At 44.8% G+C, this 18,635-nt stretch overlaps 1 protein-coding gene across 1 annotated transcript; it reads left to right on the forward strand.

Annotated features, from left to right (window-relative positions):
* Positions 1-763: 763 nt before the first annotated feature.
* On the forward strand, positions 764-17,649 carry LOC143333557 (sphingosine kinase 1-like). The gene is made up of 5 exons (XM_076751632.1): positions 764-1,190; positions 7,942-8,091; positions 10,277-10,371; positions 11,942-12,057; positions 12,825-17,649. Exons 1-5 carry the CDS (start codon positions 764-766, stop codon positions 13,732-13,734), a joined length of 1,698 nt encoding a protein of 565 aa, XP_076607747.1. The 3' UTR covers positions 13,735-17,649.
* Positions 17,650-18,635: the final 986 nt, after the last annotated feature.

Raw genomic sequence — 18,635 nt, forward strand, 5'->3', positions numbered from 1 at the left:
TCATTTGGATCACACTCAACAAATAACTTGAAAATCTCTGATGTCTTCTGGAGGACGTTTAGGGGGCACAGACTGTCAGTGCATCTAAATATTTAATGGACTAATTACATGATGGAAAAACTGATAGACCTTGCGGACACCCGGCACAAAATTACACAACACACGAAAGGAATTCATTTCTTGGACAAATAAGAGATGCCAATCCGAAAGCGTTTGTGGACACACCTCTTCAGTTATTTGAAAAGAGCTCCAGTGGCATGTCCACCTCAAAGATGGACAAACTAGTGACCTCATGCAGTCCATAAGTTCTGCTTGTGGTATCCTGTAAACACAGAAGCAACTCTAGATAAAAGATCGAGGAGTTTAACTATTGCGTGCTGAGGCGCCTTCAACCACATCTCATGATCTTCATTGGAGAATGACTCCCCTCGTAGTGAAAGTGCTGTTATTCCTGCAAATAGGCCCAGGCAAGCGTGAATTGGAGAAACTAGTTAAATAAGTTAAAATATTGCAGTATCTGGGCTCATCAGACATGACAGTTCACAGAAAGAGTTTCCTGCAGGGGCGGTCGGAGCGTCGGATGCGCTCTCCTCCACCTCCATCACTGCCATTCCCGCTTTCAGTCACTAGGGAGAGACTCTGAACTAGGAAAGCTGCTGTTATCACTCTCAAAGGGTCCCACAGCAGGCTCAGAGGATCAGAGTCTGCTCCGCACCGCCATCCGCACACCGGCCTGCGGGACGCGTCGCACTCTCCGTCCGGGATGGAGAAAGACGCCTCTGAACCGGACCCATCCCGCCAGCGGAACGGGGTCGTGGGCGTGCTGTACGGGGAGTTCACCGACACGCTCAACGACAGGGTCCGGTACTCGGTGAGCCTGACGGAGAGCGCCTTGACCATCCAGAGGATCTCCTCGTCACCCGGCCGGACTAAGGTGGTCTATAACTTGGCTGACTGTGTCGGCTGCCGGGCGCACAGAGGGCCGGACAGCGCGGACGTCGGCGCCTACTTTACAGCCTATTTCTACCCGTTCAAGAGGCGCTGGATGAGCGCCGGAGTGGCCCGACAGAGAGTGGAGCAGTGCTTTCGGGTCGCGCTGGTCCAGGACCCGCTCGCCAACCTCCAGGAGGCTGAGAGGTGGGCTTGTGCCATCAGAGATGCGTCTGTGCTGCAGGCGCCCCGGAGAGACGGTGAGCACTATGGGAAACATCAGTCTGAAAGCTGGAAGCTTAACACGCAACTTTATATTACAAAAACTACAGGCCTGCGTGTAACAAAGGGGGGTGGTTGTGAAGTGAAGATGATAAAATAGTCTTTCATGAAGTGTGCAGGAGGCTGGAAACGCACCTGATTATTCTCATGGTCATCACAGTGATTTCACTTTTCTTTGTGCATGAGGAAAGTCCTGCGAAGTGAGCCAATAGGCAGACCAGGCTGACCTGACTCTGAAAAAGCCCCACATGATAGCTTAACCACAGGACATCCTCTTATTGCCAAAAAAAAAAACAGGTTTGGCAGAGAGGGTGCACGTGTCTCTGTCAGTAACCTGCTCTCCCTGCTGCCAAAGGTGATCCAGCAGCAATTACAGCTGCCTCATTCATTCAAATAGCCGCATGAGAGTGATGATCCTGGACCTGGATCCTGCTGTAAACACACACCCACACACACACAAACACACACAGAACTGATCATTTAAGTAGTAGGATTTTCTACTGATCCTCCGTCAGCACTGAGTGTAGCCGCTGCTCAAGCTTTATTATTTCTACTCCATGAATTCCCACTGAGACTTTATTGTTGATGGGTGGAAAAACCACATCAAAACAAAGCCTGTTTTTCATCCAGCTTCACAGCAGCTTCGTCTAATTAGGTCTCATCATGTCTCGCTCTGTTTAAAATGCAGACTGTCCTCAGGATCCTCTGTCTTCCCATCTCATTAGCTTCTCTGTGCTCCATCCTGGAGTACAATGAAACAGTAATTAACATGAATACAATATGAGAAGTGTTTATGCCGCTAATTACCCCTATCACTCATTTGGGAGAAATTTGTGATACTTGCTGATGTTGAGACAAAGCTGTCTGGGACCCTGTTTATCATTGGAGGGTGCAAATTCTGAATCGGCCACATCAGGTCAGGTAATATCCTTCTCCTCGTATAGAAGTATTTAACTCTTGAAAATCTAAAGCAGGCATGCACTCCCGGGCTGTCAGAGCAGGGCAAAAAGGAAGCGGATATTTGACTTGACAGTGACGAATCAGGAATGTTGGATGGAGGTGAGCGTTGGTGTAGAGGGATGAGGAATGAGGTCGCCGTCCTGGTAGCAGCCTCCAGGTGTACACTGCGAGCACAGACAGGTGGATGAAGAGGGAGAGAGACTGGACTGTGTGATGAGGAGCATCCAGCCTCCCTCTGGTCTGCAGCCAGCAGGAGTTTGGGTTTCAGCCCTGAATGCAAGGCAGGCAGGCAGGCAGATGGTAACCTGAGAGGTAACTGGGTGCCCCCCCACTGTCCTCTTACTGGACTCATCAAAGACCTCCAGCTTGGGGGTTTTCAGCTCACACACATTAACGAAGCAGATCAGCCATCTAACAGCTTCGCAGGGTCTCTCATCCCCAGATTTTTTTTTTTAGCCTCTTCACTTCTTTTGAGCGTCTCAGTGATGACGTGATCATATCATTAATTTATGAGCTGGTTTTAGCATTCCACATCCAGGCCAGCCAATAATACAGCATTTAACAGAATGTGTTATGTGATTTAAATGAGTAATGTTGTGGAAATAGGTGCAGCAGAATAGCGGCCTGGCATAGAGGGTGTGTGAAAGTCAGCGTGGTTCACTAATCCCTTATAGTGTATTTACCCCTGAAGTTAATTGCATGTCATCTCATCTGGCATTGCAGATGGAAAGGTTGGATTAAAAGTGCAATTGCAGCGCAAGACTGGTATTTAGTCAGAGAGCTATCGCTGTGACGCACTTTCACACAAGTGTAAAATTAAAAAGCACTAAACATGTAAAGGTAGCGTTCACAATGAGGCCGTAACTCCACTAATTTACTCTATAGCACAGCTAGTCTCACAGGGTTTTTGTTCTCACTGCAGATTCATTGGAATGAATGAGCCGTTAATAATGAAGTGCATACACTATGATACAGTCCTGCACACGCTAATGGTCTGCTACAGTATTTCCCCCACTGAGAAGAACCACAGTGAGATAGCATGCAAAGGAATGAGATGATGGTTACTCGCTTTGACTTTTTCTACCAGTGACTGCCTTTATTGTTACTGGCCGCATCCTCTTCTCCTTCTCAAACAGCTGGAAGGAGGTCAGTTACAGATTTAACACTGTATAATTTTACATTCTTCTGACTGCATTTGTGCTATAATGGTATTGTGGATTGTCTTGACTTCTGTGTCTGACCCTTCGAGTGTGCAAATTCCATCGAGCGCAAACGTGAGCAAGACTGTTGCCCTGAGTGTGTGTGTGTGTGTGTGTGTGTGTGTGTGTGTGTTGGAGAAGTTGGAGAATTCAAAAGACAGGGAGGAAAGAGTTGCACTCTGTTTGCCAGCAGCTCCAGGGTCAGGTGTGTGTCTGTCAGTGTGTGATCTCTGCTCCCCGAGCCTCAGCTGAGGCCGTCATGGCTTCCTCAGCGAAGGAGGGCCAAAATGCGTCACCAGACGACCTCTCACCCCCGTCCAGCATCTCGGTCCCTCCGGAGCCTTTGTCCTCCTCTCCGTGACACACGGCTGTGATGGCCTGTCAACACCCCACCCCTCCACCTCCTCCTCCCTCCAGCCTGGCGATGCCTCAGTGGGCAGTTGTGTTTATACTCTTTGGACCTCCTCTCCAGCAAACACTCACCCAACCTCGGAATGCAGCTTGTTTGCAGACACGTCAGTCCGTTCTGGATATAGAGTTATTCCCAAACTGAGACAGCTTTCAGTGAAAAACCCACATATTTGTTTCTGCTTTAAGACTTTTCTTGAATGGTGTCATGGTTTAACAAATCCCACCTGTGTTGCAGTATGAGACACTGAGGGTGCATTGCATCTTTATTTAGCATTTTGCAACAATCAGGGTACACTTGTGGCAACGAGATGGTAACTGTCAGCTCAGTGCTTGTTAGCACTGACACACTCGGTCTGCCTGTCACTTGGCTGCCTGCGTGTGTGTGTTTAGCCACTTGTGACTGTGAAATACACACACTGCAGTTGAAAGTTTGCTTGCCGGTGTGACGGGTGGGATCTGCCTGCAGGTGTCTGACTTCACATCACAGGCGGCTTTGACATACAACCTCATTCCCCTCTGCATCCGTTTTCCTGTCACACGGGCACAGCTGAGGAGGAATGTCTGAGAAAAAGCTTTTTTCACAGACAGAACTTTGGGGCAATGCATTGAAAAATAATCATGAATTAATCAACATAGTGTTGAGCTGCCTTGATATTGGGAGTCTTTTTGGTTGGAAAGACTTCCTTTAAATCAGGGGTTCCTTAATGTTTTTGGCCTGGGACCCGTTAAAACAGTGCAGCGTCTCTTTGTGGCCGCCTCCTTGGTGGTTAAGAGCAGCAAATTTTGTGTTTTTTTCTGCTTCTTGTCCTGTCGATAATGTTGTGACCTCTCAGATTTATCTTGCGACCTCTTATGTTGTGTTCCACATTTGGGAAGCGTTTGCTCTTTATATGCAGTTTCTAACCTGCGTGTGAAGTTTTCTGACAGTAGATCAGGTCACTCACACTGAAACAACCTGATTAAATTTCTTTGCAAAATGAATAATCATTAATAATCTCCAGAGAAACTTTGATCACCTTTATGCTTCATGAGAATAAAGTGTATTAGGTACACGTAGGTAAAACTAAAGCAGTCTAATAAACAGGATAGTAAATCCTCCTGTTATGAAGATTGTAATATTTTGTTTTAGCTGAAACATCATTGGAGACATGTTGCTTCAAGTGTGTGATCATTTTAGAGGCTGTGGCCTTTGGTGCAGTTGAATTTGTTTATGCTGAGAGGTGTTCCTAATATTTTTCTCACCCCATTTTTTTTTTATCAGTGAGTAGACTTAATATTAGAAACACATCTCAGTTGACCCTAATGGGTCAGGACATTTCTGTCAAACCTTAGCAAATGCAGCCTTTGGGCACAGTGTAACCACTCATACTGTGAGTGATATATCTAACTACTGCATGTATAAATGCAGTCATAACTTCCTCATCTTGATTTGTTAGCTGTTATGTTACATTACATTGCAAGTAAAAGCTCTTTTCATCATTGATTCATCTGCTAATTATTTTTCTCAAATGATAAATGACTGTCACACCTCTCCAATATCCGAGGTGATGTCTTCAAATTGCTTGTGTTGTCTGATCAACGCTCTTAAATCTAAAGATATTCAGTTTATTAAAGCATAAAACGAAAGGAAAAAAGAACATGTGTATGAAAACTGACAGCTGAACGATTAATGAATTATCAAAAAAGGTGACGTATGCATCGTTTTAAATTGTCATCATGTTTCCTCATTACAATACAAAGAGAAAGGGAGATGTAAGATCTTAGAGAATTCCCAGCTCCTGAGTGTTTTAAATCAGCAGAGTTAACAAGCAGATTCCCGTGAATGACAAGTGATTTGAGTGCAGTGTGTCAGAGTAAAGCAGCGTGGGGCTGAAGCTGTAGCATGATAATCAGACTAAATTGCCACTTCTCTTCACTTTATTATTCATTATTCTGTTTGAATCACCGAAAAAATCTGGGATATGTGCAGCAATTCAGAGATCTGGAGCCATGTGGGAATGCTGAAGGTGCCGGACGAGACATGAAAAGACACCTTATCTGTGCTTTAAGCAGCATGAATCCAATGTCAGAGTTGCAAGAGAAAGCTGCTGATCTGTATTTGTTTAGGTGTGACCTTTGCAAGGGTGTCTGTGGCTTTATTAATGGCATGCGATTCAGCTCAGCACACTTGGGTGCAAAACCTGAATCCAAAGCTCTCTCGCTGTCAAAAGCCAGTTTCCACTATATTCTGGAAGTGCAGAGAGGAGCTTTTGTGTCTGAAAAGCCACATTGTGCTCTGATACAAGTCAAAGCAACAATGATAACCCCGTGTGGGTGAATGGAGGCAGAGTTTGGCATGTGCCTGTGTGTTTTCGCACTCTCTCCTCACTTTTCCAGGTGGGTTCACACCTCTTTCTCAGAGATATTTTTGCCTCCGTGTCCTATCATCACGGGCCATATGAGGCGGAGGGCGGCAGCGGCAGCAGCGGTGCATCCCAGGTCACAGTGCTGGAAATTGAGGCTCCGAACTGTCGAGAGGATGAGACACTCCAACAAAACACCGCACCTTCCTGTATTTCCCTCGATTCATTTGCGTGACGAACAAAATGTGGTCACATCTTGTGCTTCTGCTAATATCGTCTGCCTGATACCAAAGTCGGCATCATCTGCAGCCAAGTAATTATGGTGGAAACTGATAGTGAAGTTTCTGTCCTCCCCAAACCCCAAAGTGGATTTTATTTTTTGTCCTCTCAGATTCATTTGATATGGTCTCTGGTGAGTCTGTGTATGCTTTAAAGGTCAAGGGCATCCGCTGAAAAATCCACCTCCAGAGGAAGCTTCTCTGCGCAGTCACTTCAAAAAGCTATAAACCCTTTCAGCTGGCCGTATTACAGTGAACCCAATCCTCCTTCATCATTCAAAATGAATGGAGACTTGATGAGGTGGAACAAGTAACTCATTACTCATTAAGGTAAAAGTCATGTAATGGCTATTAATGCAATGAGATAATTTGATCTTCATTACATCACATTAAAACCACTTGGCAGGTTTTATCCAACCACTGCTCAACCACTTGAGCTCATGCCTCCTCTCTATCTCATCATCTGTACAGTTTAACTTCTCGGGCATTTTATAATCAACACACCTGTCTCCTCCTGGCCTTTAAAGCAAAATTTTTAGGGAAATACACTTATTCTCTGAGAGTTAGAAGAGGAGGTTGATACCACTCTCTAGTTTGTGCAGTAAATATGTAGCAGCAGTTAGCATCTGGCTATCTTAGCTTTGCATGAAGAGACAGGCTCTGTCTTCAGGTAATAAAATCTGCCTACCATCGTTATTAAACACATAATATCTTGTTTGTTTTATCCCCACAAAAATACAAGGATGGAAATTTTCTGCTTTATGTGCCAGACTACTTCCTGGATGGACCAGTAACCTCTCAGGCGCTCCACTGTTTGCTTGGCAGCTGTTCCTGGTTTAGGCAAACAACATATTTTAACTACCGGCCTTTTGATAAGATAACTGGCTCCCAGCTGAAGCTACATATTTAGCATACAGACATGAGAGTGCAATCAATCTTCTAAACCAACTCTCGGCAAGAAAGCAGACATTTCCCAAAATGTCTAACTATTCCATTAATGGACACACATCTTTGTTTTTTTTTCCACCTTGTCTATATTTTATATCTAATTATCAAGATTTTTATCTTCACAAAGTCAGTCGAGTGCTGTAAGTAGTAAAGCAGTAAGTAAAGCATCCATTCTGCAAAAGTGCCCTGGAGCAAGATGCTGAATGCTTGTCAACCCCGGGGCAACAAAGTGCAGTCATTCCATTACTCTGTCGTCCCTGGAGAGGCATTTGCAACAGGAGGATTTCCTCCTGGGGATTAATGAAATGTCACAGAATTGCTATTAATAATCGGTATGATCCTGACTGAGAGAAATGTTGGCCCTGTCTCCTTGAAGAAAGCAGCGCGTCACATTAACATTTAGCTTTAGCTCTATGGTAACGCTGTCACAACCTATGACTTCCTGTTTCATGCTCTTTTTTCCCCTGAGGTATGAGCTTGTCCATATACATTCTTTGAAATATTTAATCATGCGTAACAAGACCTCCTCTTGTCCTCTTGCTTCATCTCTGTGCTTGCCTCCGCTCACATCCTCCTCTCTGTCTGCACCAGGTGTGGTGTACATGGAGGTGCGTCGGCCTTGCAGAGTCATGATACTGGTGAACCCTCACAGTGGTCGCGGCCAGGCTCTCCAGCTCTTTACTGGCCACGTACAGGGCATGCTCACCGAGGCCGCTGTTCCCTACACACTCGTCATCACAGGTCAGTAGCGTTCATATAAGTACAGACCCTTCTTTATGCATATTGCTGGCAATTATCTCAAGGTCACCCTGAGAAATACGGTTGAAGGGATTAAACCTTCACAGAATAAACAGACTTCGATTTTCTGCAGCAATTGTGCTCTCTGCGGTTGTGATGCATTATTTGTAAAGTCACAAATTCACAAGCCACATGTGCACACACAAACACACGTGCACGCACACACGCATGTACACTGATACTCATTAAATTCTCGTTTCAGTCTCCCCAGCTGCTCCACATTCTGCACGAGCTGCTGGTGGCTTTTTGTGACCTTAAACAGTGTCATGTGTTGGTTACTGTCATCAGAGGCTCTAAACTCCAAGTGACCCCCCCTCTGAATACCAATGAGCTGCTGGGAAACAGGAAAAGGCTTTAATGGCAAAATGAAAAACATGCACAATGCATCGTTTAGCCTTTGAGCTTTTACTCTTCCACCGCTCTCCACTCCAACAACCAACCCTGTTTGACAGGACCCACAGTTTGACAGGTAGGAATTAGCTGTCTCTTCCAGCATCAACCTGGCAGTGCATCAGCGCCTGAATCTCTGATGCAGCTCAAAGTCAGAAAGAATATGACAGCAGGGAAAGAGGAAAAGGAGGCAGAAACTGTGTTTGCTTATTTGAGAAAAGATTACTAATGCGCATGCCGGCTCTTTGTGTGGACTCCTGGGGCTTAAACAAAGGTCAGCAGCTGGATGATGATGAAAAAAGACAGAGTATTTATTGACGTCGACCCAGGTCGAAGAGGAACGGAGCAGAGCAGAAAGGAGGGGGGAGAATATGGGTCGCTGAGGGCCTTCAGTGGTCGGATGTGGTGGCCAGTCAGAAGTGACTACGAGTGGATTAACTGGCACAACCCATTTAGCCAGCACGCAGCTCCTTGATGAATGTATCACACAGCCTTTGCCCGAGGAAGGACAAGTTCCAATGGAGGCGCCTCTTGTGTCAGCATGTACCTTTTACATACTGTATGAAGCATCCAGTGTACCGAGCTTTATCTCTACCCTGGTTAACCTCAGAAGAGGGCAGTAGAGTGTGACACGAGAAGGAAAACGCTGCATTTAAAGTGAAACGAATGGAATTTACCCCAGATTTCAAGCGTGCATTCATGTACTCCCTTAACACAGCGTTATTATCAGCCATAATCTGAGCAGCTCAAAGAGGAATAGACAGTTGGATTACGTGAAAACCAAGAGCCGCCTCAGGTTTAGGTTGTGTGTTTGACAGTGACCCCTTGAATAAGGAAGTGGCTGGGAAGTAAAGCATCAGCCGGAGGTTTGAAGTGCTGAGTCAGCTGTGCAGCTGCTGTTACTGCCTCTGCCTGTGTCTGTCAACACAGCACTGCATCACCGCCTCCAGCCTCCTCAGCGCACAGCAAACAAGCAGCAGCAGCATGGGAGAGAGAGGGAGGCCCGGGAGGGTGTAGAGGGACAGGTGGAGGTTGAGCAGACTGAAAGGAAAGGAGAGGATAGTTGTTTTTATTTTGCTCCCGTCCTAGATCAATACTTGAAGCCTGAGCGAAAAAATATTTCCTTCATGATGGCTTTGCATCAATACTCGCAAACTTCTTTCCTGTCTGCCTTCCTCCCTCTCTCTTTGTAAAGCTGTCTCTTCCACACACACACACACACACACACACACACACACACACACACACACACACACACACACACACCACTGGGGAGTCTCGGCTGGTAGGACTGTAGACTTTAATGCTGGCAGGACGAGCCCACAGAGACCCCCTGCAGAGGGACCCACTCAAGGATGCTGCCAATAAAACTAGGCTGAACAAATAGCTCAGTCCTTTGCCGGCGCATTAACCAACACTTAGATGCACACGCACACACACACACTCACACGCACGCAGTGAATGCACATATACACATGCAGATAATTGTCAGTCCACAGATGTTTGCAGGGAGGCTAAGCTGCCTTGGAGCTGTTGAGTAGCCACTGGATGGGCTAATGTGATGTGGGGAAATTGAATCTCTTTTCTGCCTAATCTCCCTGATCCTGCCCCAGAGGCTGGCCATGAAGGCAGCATGTCTCTTTCTCTGCCCTTGTTTTCATTTTGCCACTTTGCCCTACAATTTGCCACATTTTCCGTTTTAACCCTCTTATTTTTCTCTCACTTGTCGTTGCTTCAGAGCACCAGAACCATGCACGGGAGCTGGTGATGAAGGCGGACCTGTCGCAGTGGGATGCCCTGGTTATCATGTCTGGAGACGGGCTGCTGTTTGAGGTGCTTTGCATTCACACAGCCTGTTGTGGTTTCACAGTGATGTGACAGCCAACGTGGAGGATTTGAAACGCTCAGATGAAAACAAATCAAACAGAAATGAAGTGAAATGCAATTCACATTATAATATGTATTTCTGTTTTATGTATGTGCTCAGTGAGTCATAATTAAAAACTTGCATTAAAAAAACAGTTAATTAGGTTCTTATAACCTCTCTGTCATGGCTGCCGTCAGCTTTGTAAGCAATAAGAAGCTCCGCCTCCAGGCTGTGATTGGACAGTTGAATTTATTTTATTTATTATTTATTTTTTTTGGCATGTGAAGCATCTCCCTAAAAGAAAAAGCTCTCTTGCACATTCTCCTGAAAACTAACACCAGTCCACTGAAGTTGGCAGCTCTGATGCTCTCTGCTGGTCAACACTGAAATACAATATACCTCTTCATGTTGTTTAAGGACAAAGAGCTAAATAAATGTCATTTAATGTTTTTATTAAATTATAACAGTGAGTGCCTGAAGTGAGCCAGTACACACTGGTACACAGTGCCAATACACAGTACTGGCACACAGTATTCTCTGGTGTACCTTGACTTTTTCTTGTGCACCGGCACTTTCCACAAGCTGCCAGTCCTCCTCTCTGCCCTCTCCATATCAGGTTCTCTGGGCGATTCGTAATGACCGTGAATAAACTGCATTAGCCAGGGGGCACTCTTGGATGCTCACCTGTTCCCAGTCCACCTCTGTGCTGTTCTCTGTCGGTGGCTAGTCAAAGGAACGTTACATTAACCTTACAATCCAGAGGTCTCCGTCGCAGGCCAAGTGACTTCACCACACCGCACGCTAAAGCTTGTGTGGATAGCCTGAGGGACAGTTGGACATAGAGCATGGTGATGCAGAGGTGCTTTGTTTGTGTGACTCACTAGAAGCAGAGAGAAGAGGAAGTATCCAGGGATTTCTGAGAGAACAGAAGGAACTAAGGCCATCCTGGCCTGATGACTTCACTGCACCACACACTGAAGCTGGTGTACACAGTCAATTATTTGTGCTAATAATTGAACTGGTTGTCCTTTTGGTTAAATACGTTTATGTTGTGAACATCAATGTCTTCTTGTATCTTTGATTCGCTGAAGAAATTCAGTAATGTATTGCTTCATTATTTGCGACACACATGGCATCATGTGAATAAGGAGAGGGTTAGCATTTATTTTTTTCCACATCACTGGATGTAGTCAATACATACATAAAAAAGAAACACACACAACATTTTCAATCTTGCATAAATCAATCAATCACAGATTGAAATGATATAAATCTTCTCACCCCTGTTTCTATTCTGAGCACTTTTCAGAATAAGCTTCTAAAAACTTAACGGTCTTGTTTTTGCTTTGCTGTTTTTATTTTTTTAACATGATCAGAATTAGCTTATTGGCCAAGTACACATACAAGGAATCTGATGACACAGAACAGCTTCCTCGAATGGAGAATCACATTTTATTATAACCCTTGTTCACACACAGGCACTGCTTTCTATTTAGAACCATGATCTGATTTCATTTTGTATTTGTTCTTGTTCAGGTGATAAATGGTCTGATGGACCGAGAGGACTGGCAAGAGGCCATCCAGATCCCTCTGGGTATTCTACCAGGTGGCTCGGGCAACGCCCTGGCTGCCTCTGTCCACCACTACTCACAGTGAGTCAGTCCATTAATGAGTCATTTAAATGCATGGACCAACGGTACAAAAGAAGAGCAAAGAAGAACTTCCCTCAGCCTAAAAAAGAACGATTTATCTCCTTACTGTGTAATTATGCCAAAGGCTGACTGGGCACATCATTCCTCAGGAGGGAGGAGAGACAGAGCAGACTGGAACTGCTTCACTGTGCAGCAGAGGTCATTTCAGGCTGCTGATAACTCTCAAAGGAGTGATGTAATGGGTTTAGAAACTTGCACATTATGAGTGATTATAGTCCAGAGTGCAGCTGTGGAACCTGTCGACCCAGCTCTTGCCCAGGGTATTATCTCCATCTGCTGGTTAGCTTTGAGCACAACATCAAAGAAAGAAAAACAGAAGAATATTCGTAGAATACTGTGGTCATGAGTCCAAGTGCCCCCTTCCACCAAAAAATGTCAAATGCCCTCCTTCCGGACGTTGATAGACGAATGTTTCTATTCGTCAGTATGTCAGGCATTGCTCAGCTCAATTAATAAGAGAAGTCTTCTTTATCAAGTTTTAGGACTTGAAAGAAGATCCAGTCACATTTTTGGTCACATTTCTGCAGAAATACAGAAAACTCCAAAGGGTTCACAAACTTTCTAGTGGTCTGTACATTCAGAAAAATCTAAATAGGATAGATAAATATACAGACCTCTGTTTTTATTGCAAATCCACAGTAATTCATAACAGTCTCTCGTGGTGTTGTGATTGTTTTCAACTCTTCATGTGTGCAACCATCTCTCAGGTCACCTCCAGCGTGGAATGAGGAGCTACTACTGAGCTGTGGTTTCATGCTGTGCAAAGGTCTGGTTGGCTCCATGGACCTGGTGTCGATCCACTTGGCCTCTCGGCAGCGCCTCTTCTCCTTCCTGTCCTTGGCCTGGGGCTTTGTGGCTGACGTCGACATTGAGAGTGAGAAGTACCGCCATGTCGGAGCAATCCGCTTCCTGATGGGTACCCTGGTGCGCCTGGCCTCCCTCAGAGTCTATCAGGGGAGGCTAGCTTATCTGCCTGTTAAGGAGGTGCCAAAACTTCCAAAAGGGAGCACGAAGGCTAACCACCCTCCCTCCACACCTCAGCACCTCTCGCTCTGCTCCTCCCTTCCCTGTCGGCTCATCCCCAACACCTCTCCAAACCAGAACTCCCGCCACAATCACAAAAGCACAAATTCCAACCACAACACCATCACCAACTCCTCCAACAACGCTATCACTACCAAGAGACCTGAGACCCAGAGCGATGGCAAGACCAGAGCACCGGTAGACTCTCTGCTTCCTAGCCTGGACCAGCCAGTCCCAGAGAGCTGGACTGTGGTCAAGGAGGAGGACTTTGTCTTGGTGTTGGCTATTTATCAGTCCCACCTGGCTGAGGACCTGTGGACAGTCCCTGGTGCAATGGCAGATGACGGGGTGATTCATCTGTTCTATGTGACAGCAGGAATCTCCCGTCCCGCCCTCCTGCGTCTTTTCCTCGCCATGGAGAAGGGCGCCCACTTGGCGTGCGGCTGCCCCCACCTGGTGTACGAGAAGGTGAAGGCCCTGCGGCTGGAGCCCATGTCTCCACAAGGCATGATCACTGTGGACGGGGAGATGGTGGAATACGGGCCTGTTCAGGCTCAAATCCACCCAGGACTCGCCAGACTCATATGTGGATAAACTTGGATTATCTTAAGGTTTTTCTGGCTTTAGAGCTTTCTAGTTTGGCCTTTTATACTCAGTGTCAATTTCTCTATGTATGCTGTGTTTTCAGAAGTGCCAAAGACGTTTTATCAGCCTCTGAAAATTCCTCTATTTTTCTACAAAAACAACTTGTCCTATTTTTATGCCCTCCCACCCTCTCTTTCTGTCAATGTTCGATTCAGGGTCAAAGCCATGGGTGGTTGTTCTTGCTGCTGGCTGGTCCCAGCTTAGGGAAATAAGGAGGAATTGTTGTGTGTGTGTGTGTACATACGATAGATCTTTATGTATGTTTGTGTGCACTCAAGTGTGTGTATGTGTGAGATTGTGCATGAGGAGCTTTGGCACATAGCGGCACGGTGCAGTGGCTGAGGAGTGCATTGTGCACTTTGCTGTCTGACCTCATAAGCATGACACACATGAAGAGAAGCATATTTTTGCATCCTAGGAGGCTGGTGGAGAAACCACGCCCCTTGTCCCACCGTACTACAGCAGGCCGGCAACCTCCGTCGTGGGCTCTGAGACCGCCACCTCTCCCTCAGCGTGGCAAAGAGGAGCTTTCTCGCTGAGAAGACATAAATCCTCTGAGGATTTGATGTTGAAAAATCTTTAATCTTTGCATAGCTTATATATATTAAAAAAAAATACTTGAACAATACCAGATCTAAGCATTAGCACCCACTGAATTTAACCCCCCTTTCTCATTTCTGTGTGTGACAACTTCCTCCAGCTGATAATGCATGAAGTGCTGGTGGAGCAGAGAGAAACCTGGCCTGGCCGCCTCCACCGCTGGCCGATCCATTTCCTGTCCTGTCCGTTCTCTTACCCTGCTCCAACTGCAGCCATCATTAAACTGTAGGAACTGCCTCCACTCACACATAAATACACACTCTCACTTTCTTTTCCCCATCCCCCCTCCTCCTATGCACATACACTCATACACACACATCCCCTTGCATCTCTGCAGCACTTAGTGAGGGGGAGGGGCATGGTCTGCTACTGTGCATATGATCCCCTCTCCTCTTGCCATTTTAAGATTGTACTCTCTCTCCCTCCTTTGGTTAACGAGCCATCAGCACCTAATGTGTCCTTAATATTAAGCTTTATGTCTGCAAAAGCGTGCAAAATAGTGTTGGAGAGGGTTTCCTTTTAATCATACGAAAGCTTTTAAGTCAGCTTCAGTGCTTAACACTTCTCAGACTGGTTGCAGCTCTCTGAAGTGGAGAGAGCAGGGTTTCGCACTGGATCAGTCACTGTTGCATATTGAGAGGCATGCGATCAATGTGAGCTGCAGGGAGTCAAGTGCTCTGCTCAGCTGTGTGGCCTTTTTATGCTGGTCTGCTGGTGCTGTGGTGATGAGCATTAGTGCACCGGAGCAGAGGAGAGTGCAAATGTTAGCATTATCATCAGTGCCCCCCTCCACACTCTCACACACCAGTTTATTTCAGGTCACGACGGCCTCACTAGAAGTGCTACACCCACAGGTATGCAGCAGCTGAATATCATCATTGAGACAGAGTGGGCTGTCTTTCCTGACCTTAAACTCATATTCAGTTATAAACAGAATGTCAACAGCGTAAAACAGATATACTGTACGAGTGCTGATGCATTTGCTAAAAACAAAATCACCTCTAATGCTGAAAGTGAAAACTAGAATGTTGACAGATTAATGGGGAACAAAGAAATGCTGATTACAAGCTTTCCAAGGTTTTGATGAATACATCACTGTCATCCTGAGTGCAGCACAGTCAATGCAATGAGCTGATAGCGCACATTATGTTCCTGCTGCTGCTAGTGAAGGGAGCGTAAATATTAAAACACCTTCACACAATGCAAACAGGAGGAAGGTCTCTTTAGGGACTGTATGAAAATTATTTGGGTGTGGCGGAGGGCTGAAACCTTTTTTTTTCTTTTTAAATCTAATAGATTTTCCAACTAAAATATGATTGAGATTTCATTTTCAGGACTTCATGTGCAAGATAGTTGAGTATTTATAATAAATGGCCAGCACCACCATTATGCAAATTAAAAACACATGTTATCTTAAACAGTGTTTCTTGATGAGACCTCATCCTGACATCTACAGATAGATGCTAGCTAGCGTTAGCCACCCGTTAGGTATAGACAGACTGAATAAACTAGAATCCGCACACTGATCTCTCGACTCCTTTGACTTTGCCTCTTGTAAACAGACACAATGCATTGTCAACAAACACAAACTGAGAGCTCAGATTAGCACGTGGAGACATTTTTTAGTCAGATCCACTCGGATGTCCGATGTCTTGATGACCATTAAATTCACTACAAGAAACGACTGCGGCATGTGTATTTTTTCAATTGAAAGTAAAAATAATCAACTTTCCCCTTATCTGACCCCTACTCAATAACTTGTGTACAGTCCCTTAATGAACATACTTGTAACATACTTGAAGTTGACCTCATCCATCCTCCATCTTCGCTGCAGTGCCCATTTTTTGCCTGTAACTTGATTTTACATATTTACATATACTGTATGATAGTCATAGCTTGTGTACAAATACTGTACCTTCTACCATTACTGTATCCTCAGTGAAGCTATCCAGGTGCTTTGAATGCATTATCATGCTCTGCAGGCTGCACTCATGAAACTGCAGCTGCCCACATGCACTGTTCATTACTAAATGTATAAAGTACATCTCATAAGGGTAGAGATTAGCTATGCAAACGGCTTGTCATGGCTGCCGATATCTGGAGTGAGGGGTCCCTCTGCTGGACCCTCTCATACGCAGTATTGCTCATTGAATCACATGGAGGGCAGATTTTATCCTGAAATATATCTTTACGTTATACAATGCAATCTCTTCAGACCTGCTTCTTCTATTTACAGTCATGAGTGGATTAGTCTTACAACATTAAGCTCAGCCACAGGAGACGCCGCCTTCTGCATACAAATCCACATTAATGGAAGTTAACATCCAACTTATTGTAATTTATCATCAGAGAAATGTAGTTGATACTTGCAAAGAAACACAGCTGCAAACAATAATCAATGTCAACATGTCGGGTGTGGTTACACTACTGTTAACCTTTGGTACTATACTGTTACATTGTTTATTCCACTGGCTGCTTTAATGTAACAGCAGTGTTTTTTTAAAAAAAAACACACAAATTAATATTTGTCTCTGTTAGTGCTGTCATTGCATTTTATAAGTGATTTAAGAAAGTTGTGTCACAGTGAATGAACTGAAATGAGACAAACCTCTGTGAGGCTGTGACTCTTATAGGTCTAGGAGGCCAAAGGATGTTTTCATCATGAAGGACATTTACGTCATGCTGTTGCAGTTGCACTTGTCAAAAGCTGATGATTCACAGATTTGTGATGAATGTTTCTTCCGTTGTTTTGTTGTTCAGTGTAGTACTGTAAGCTGGCTTTTAGTGCAGTAGATCAGGGGGAACCACGTGGTATGGCTGAATGTGTTATACTGTTAGTCTGAAAAAAATGATGTAACCGTTTTGTAAAAATGTGTGCCACTTATTTGCAGCGTTTCACTTTGAAGTGCAAATAGGGGAAAAAAAAAAAAAAAAGTTTCTCCAGAACGTGCCTTAGCCAATACCCAAGACAGCACAGTGAAAAAAAAAAATATTTACCACGTGAAACTCACATTTTAGCAGTGAAGGACAGGACATTGGTATGTCTCAGTGTTACACTCCAGGCTGTGATCTGTACAGGGTACGATACAAACACAAAGAGGAGATGCTGATTCTCTAGTTTAGGCATGAGTCTGTGTGATATGTGAAGCTTTCCGGAAGAGGAATCAACTGGATTGTAAGTCTTAATATCCATATAAAGTTGTTATTGCATTCATCGGCTGTTGACAACCAGGTAGTCATCATCTCCTTTGATTTTCTTGTAATTCTTTGTTTATAGACTTGTTTTTTTAAAGACCAATAAACATATTCATATAGAAAAATGCCTCTTGTCTTTGTGATTTAATCTTATTATTCTTATTAATACGCCTCCTCAGAGGTAAAAAAAACAGATATGGACAAGGCCTAAATACAACAAACAAGGAAACTTGGGTGGAAAACTAACTCATTTGTCATCACTGATGGGAGTTGGAAAGTGAATATAATTTGAGCTACCAGCTTCAAGTTAGACCTGAGCACTGTTAGTCTCAATGTTACAGCTGTGTGTGTTCCCGGTGCTATTTGTCCCCTTCCCTCTCTAACTCTGCCCAGGTGTGCTACATCTGACTGCTGAATGAGGTGCACCTGAGCTGGGCCTAAAGCGCTTAAAAGCTCCTGTGCCTGCATCAAGGAGAGGTGGGGATGGCTGGTGTGGCCGCCTCTCAGCCTGGGATATTGTGCTGTGTTTTTGTTAGCTTTGTTAAAAATCGTCTTGTTTGTGTGTCTTTATGTTGTTATTTTAATTGAATTTGGTCATCATCATTCGTAGTTCGTGTATGTTGCCCAAAACTTCTGGTGGTGCTGAGAGAATTCTTTTAAGGGAAATACTTAATGACTGTGTGACCATTATATATACCTGTAATGGATTCTTTATCTGGCATTGTAGCCACTTATTGCTACAGTAGTTGACAGCTACAGTTGAGAAGTGCCAGATTAAAACAAAAACACATAGTCGCACCGATAATTAAAGGTCAGTCCTTTATTCAAATCAAAGCTCTGCTCAGAAACACGCAGTTCAATCTGGTTCTAAAACAAAGCCAGTGGGACAACGACAAGACACCTTATTCATAAAGACCTCATTTTAGTTCAAATACTTTAATTTACTGGTGGAGCTGAAGAATCAGGTCCACCTGAATCAAGGGTAGGGGGGCGTTGGAGGACTGTACCGCTGTGAACAGAGAAAAGAGCCTCAGGATGTCCCTGAAGACAGCAGG

The sequence above is a fragment of the Chaetodon auriga genome, chromosome 16 (assembly GCF_051107435.1).
Source record: "Chaetodon auriga isolate fChaAug3 chromosome 16, fChaAug3.hap1, whole genome shotgun sequence".
NCBI lineage: Eukaryota > Metazoa > Chordata > Actinopteri > Chaetodontiformes > Chaetodontidae > Chaetodon > Chaetodon auriga.

Bases quoted from the DNA above. Each gene is read 5' to 3' on its own strand.
- LOC143333557 (XM_076751632.1), top strand. From the start codon at position 764: ATGGAGAAAGACGCCTCTGAACCGGACCCATCCCGCCAGCGGAACGGG. The intron at 1,191-7,941 runs GTGAGCACTATG...TGTCTGCACCAG, and splicing joins GCAGGCGCCCCGGAGAGACG to GTGTGGTGTACATGGAGGTG. The intron at 10,372-11,941 runs GTGCTTTGCATT...GTTCTTGTTCAG, and splicing joins GAGACGGGCTGCTGTTTGAG to GTGATAAATGGTCTGATGGA.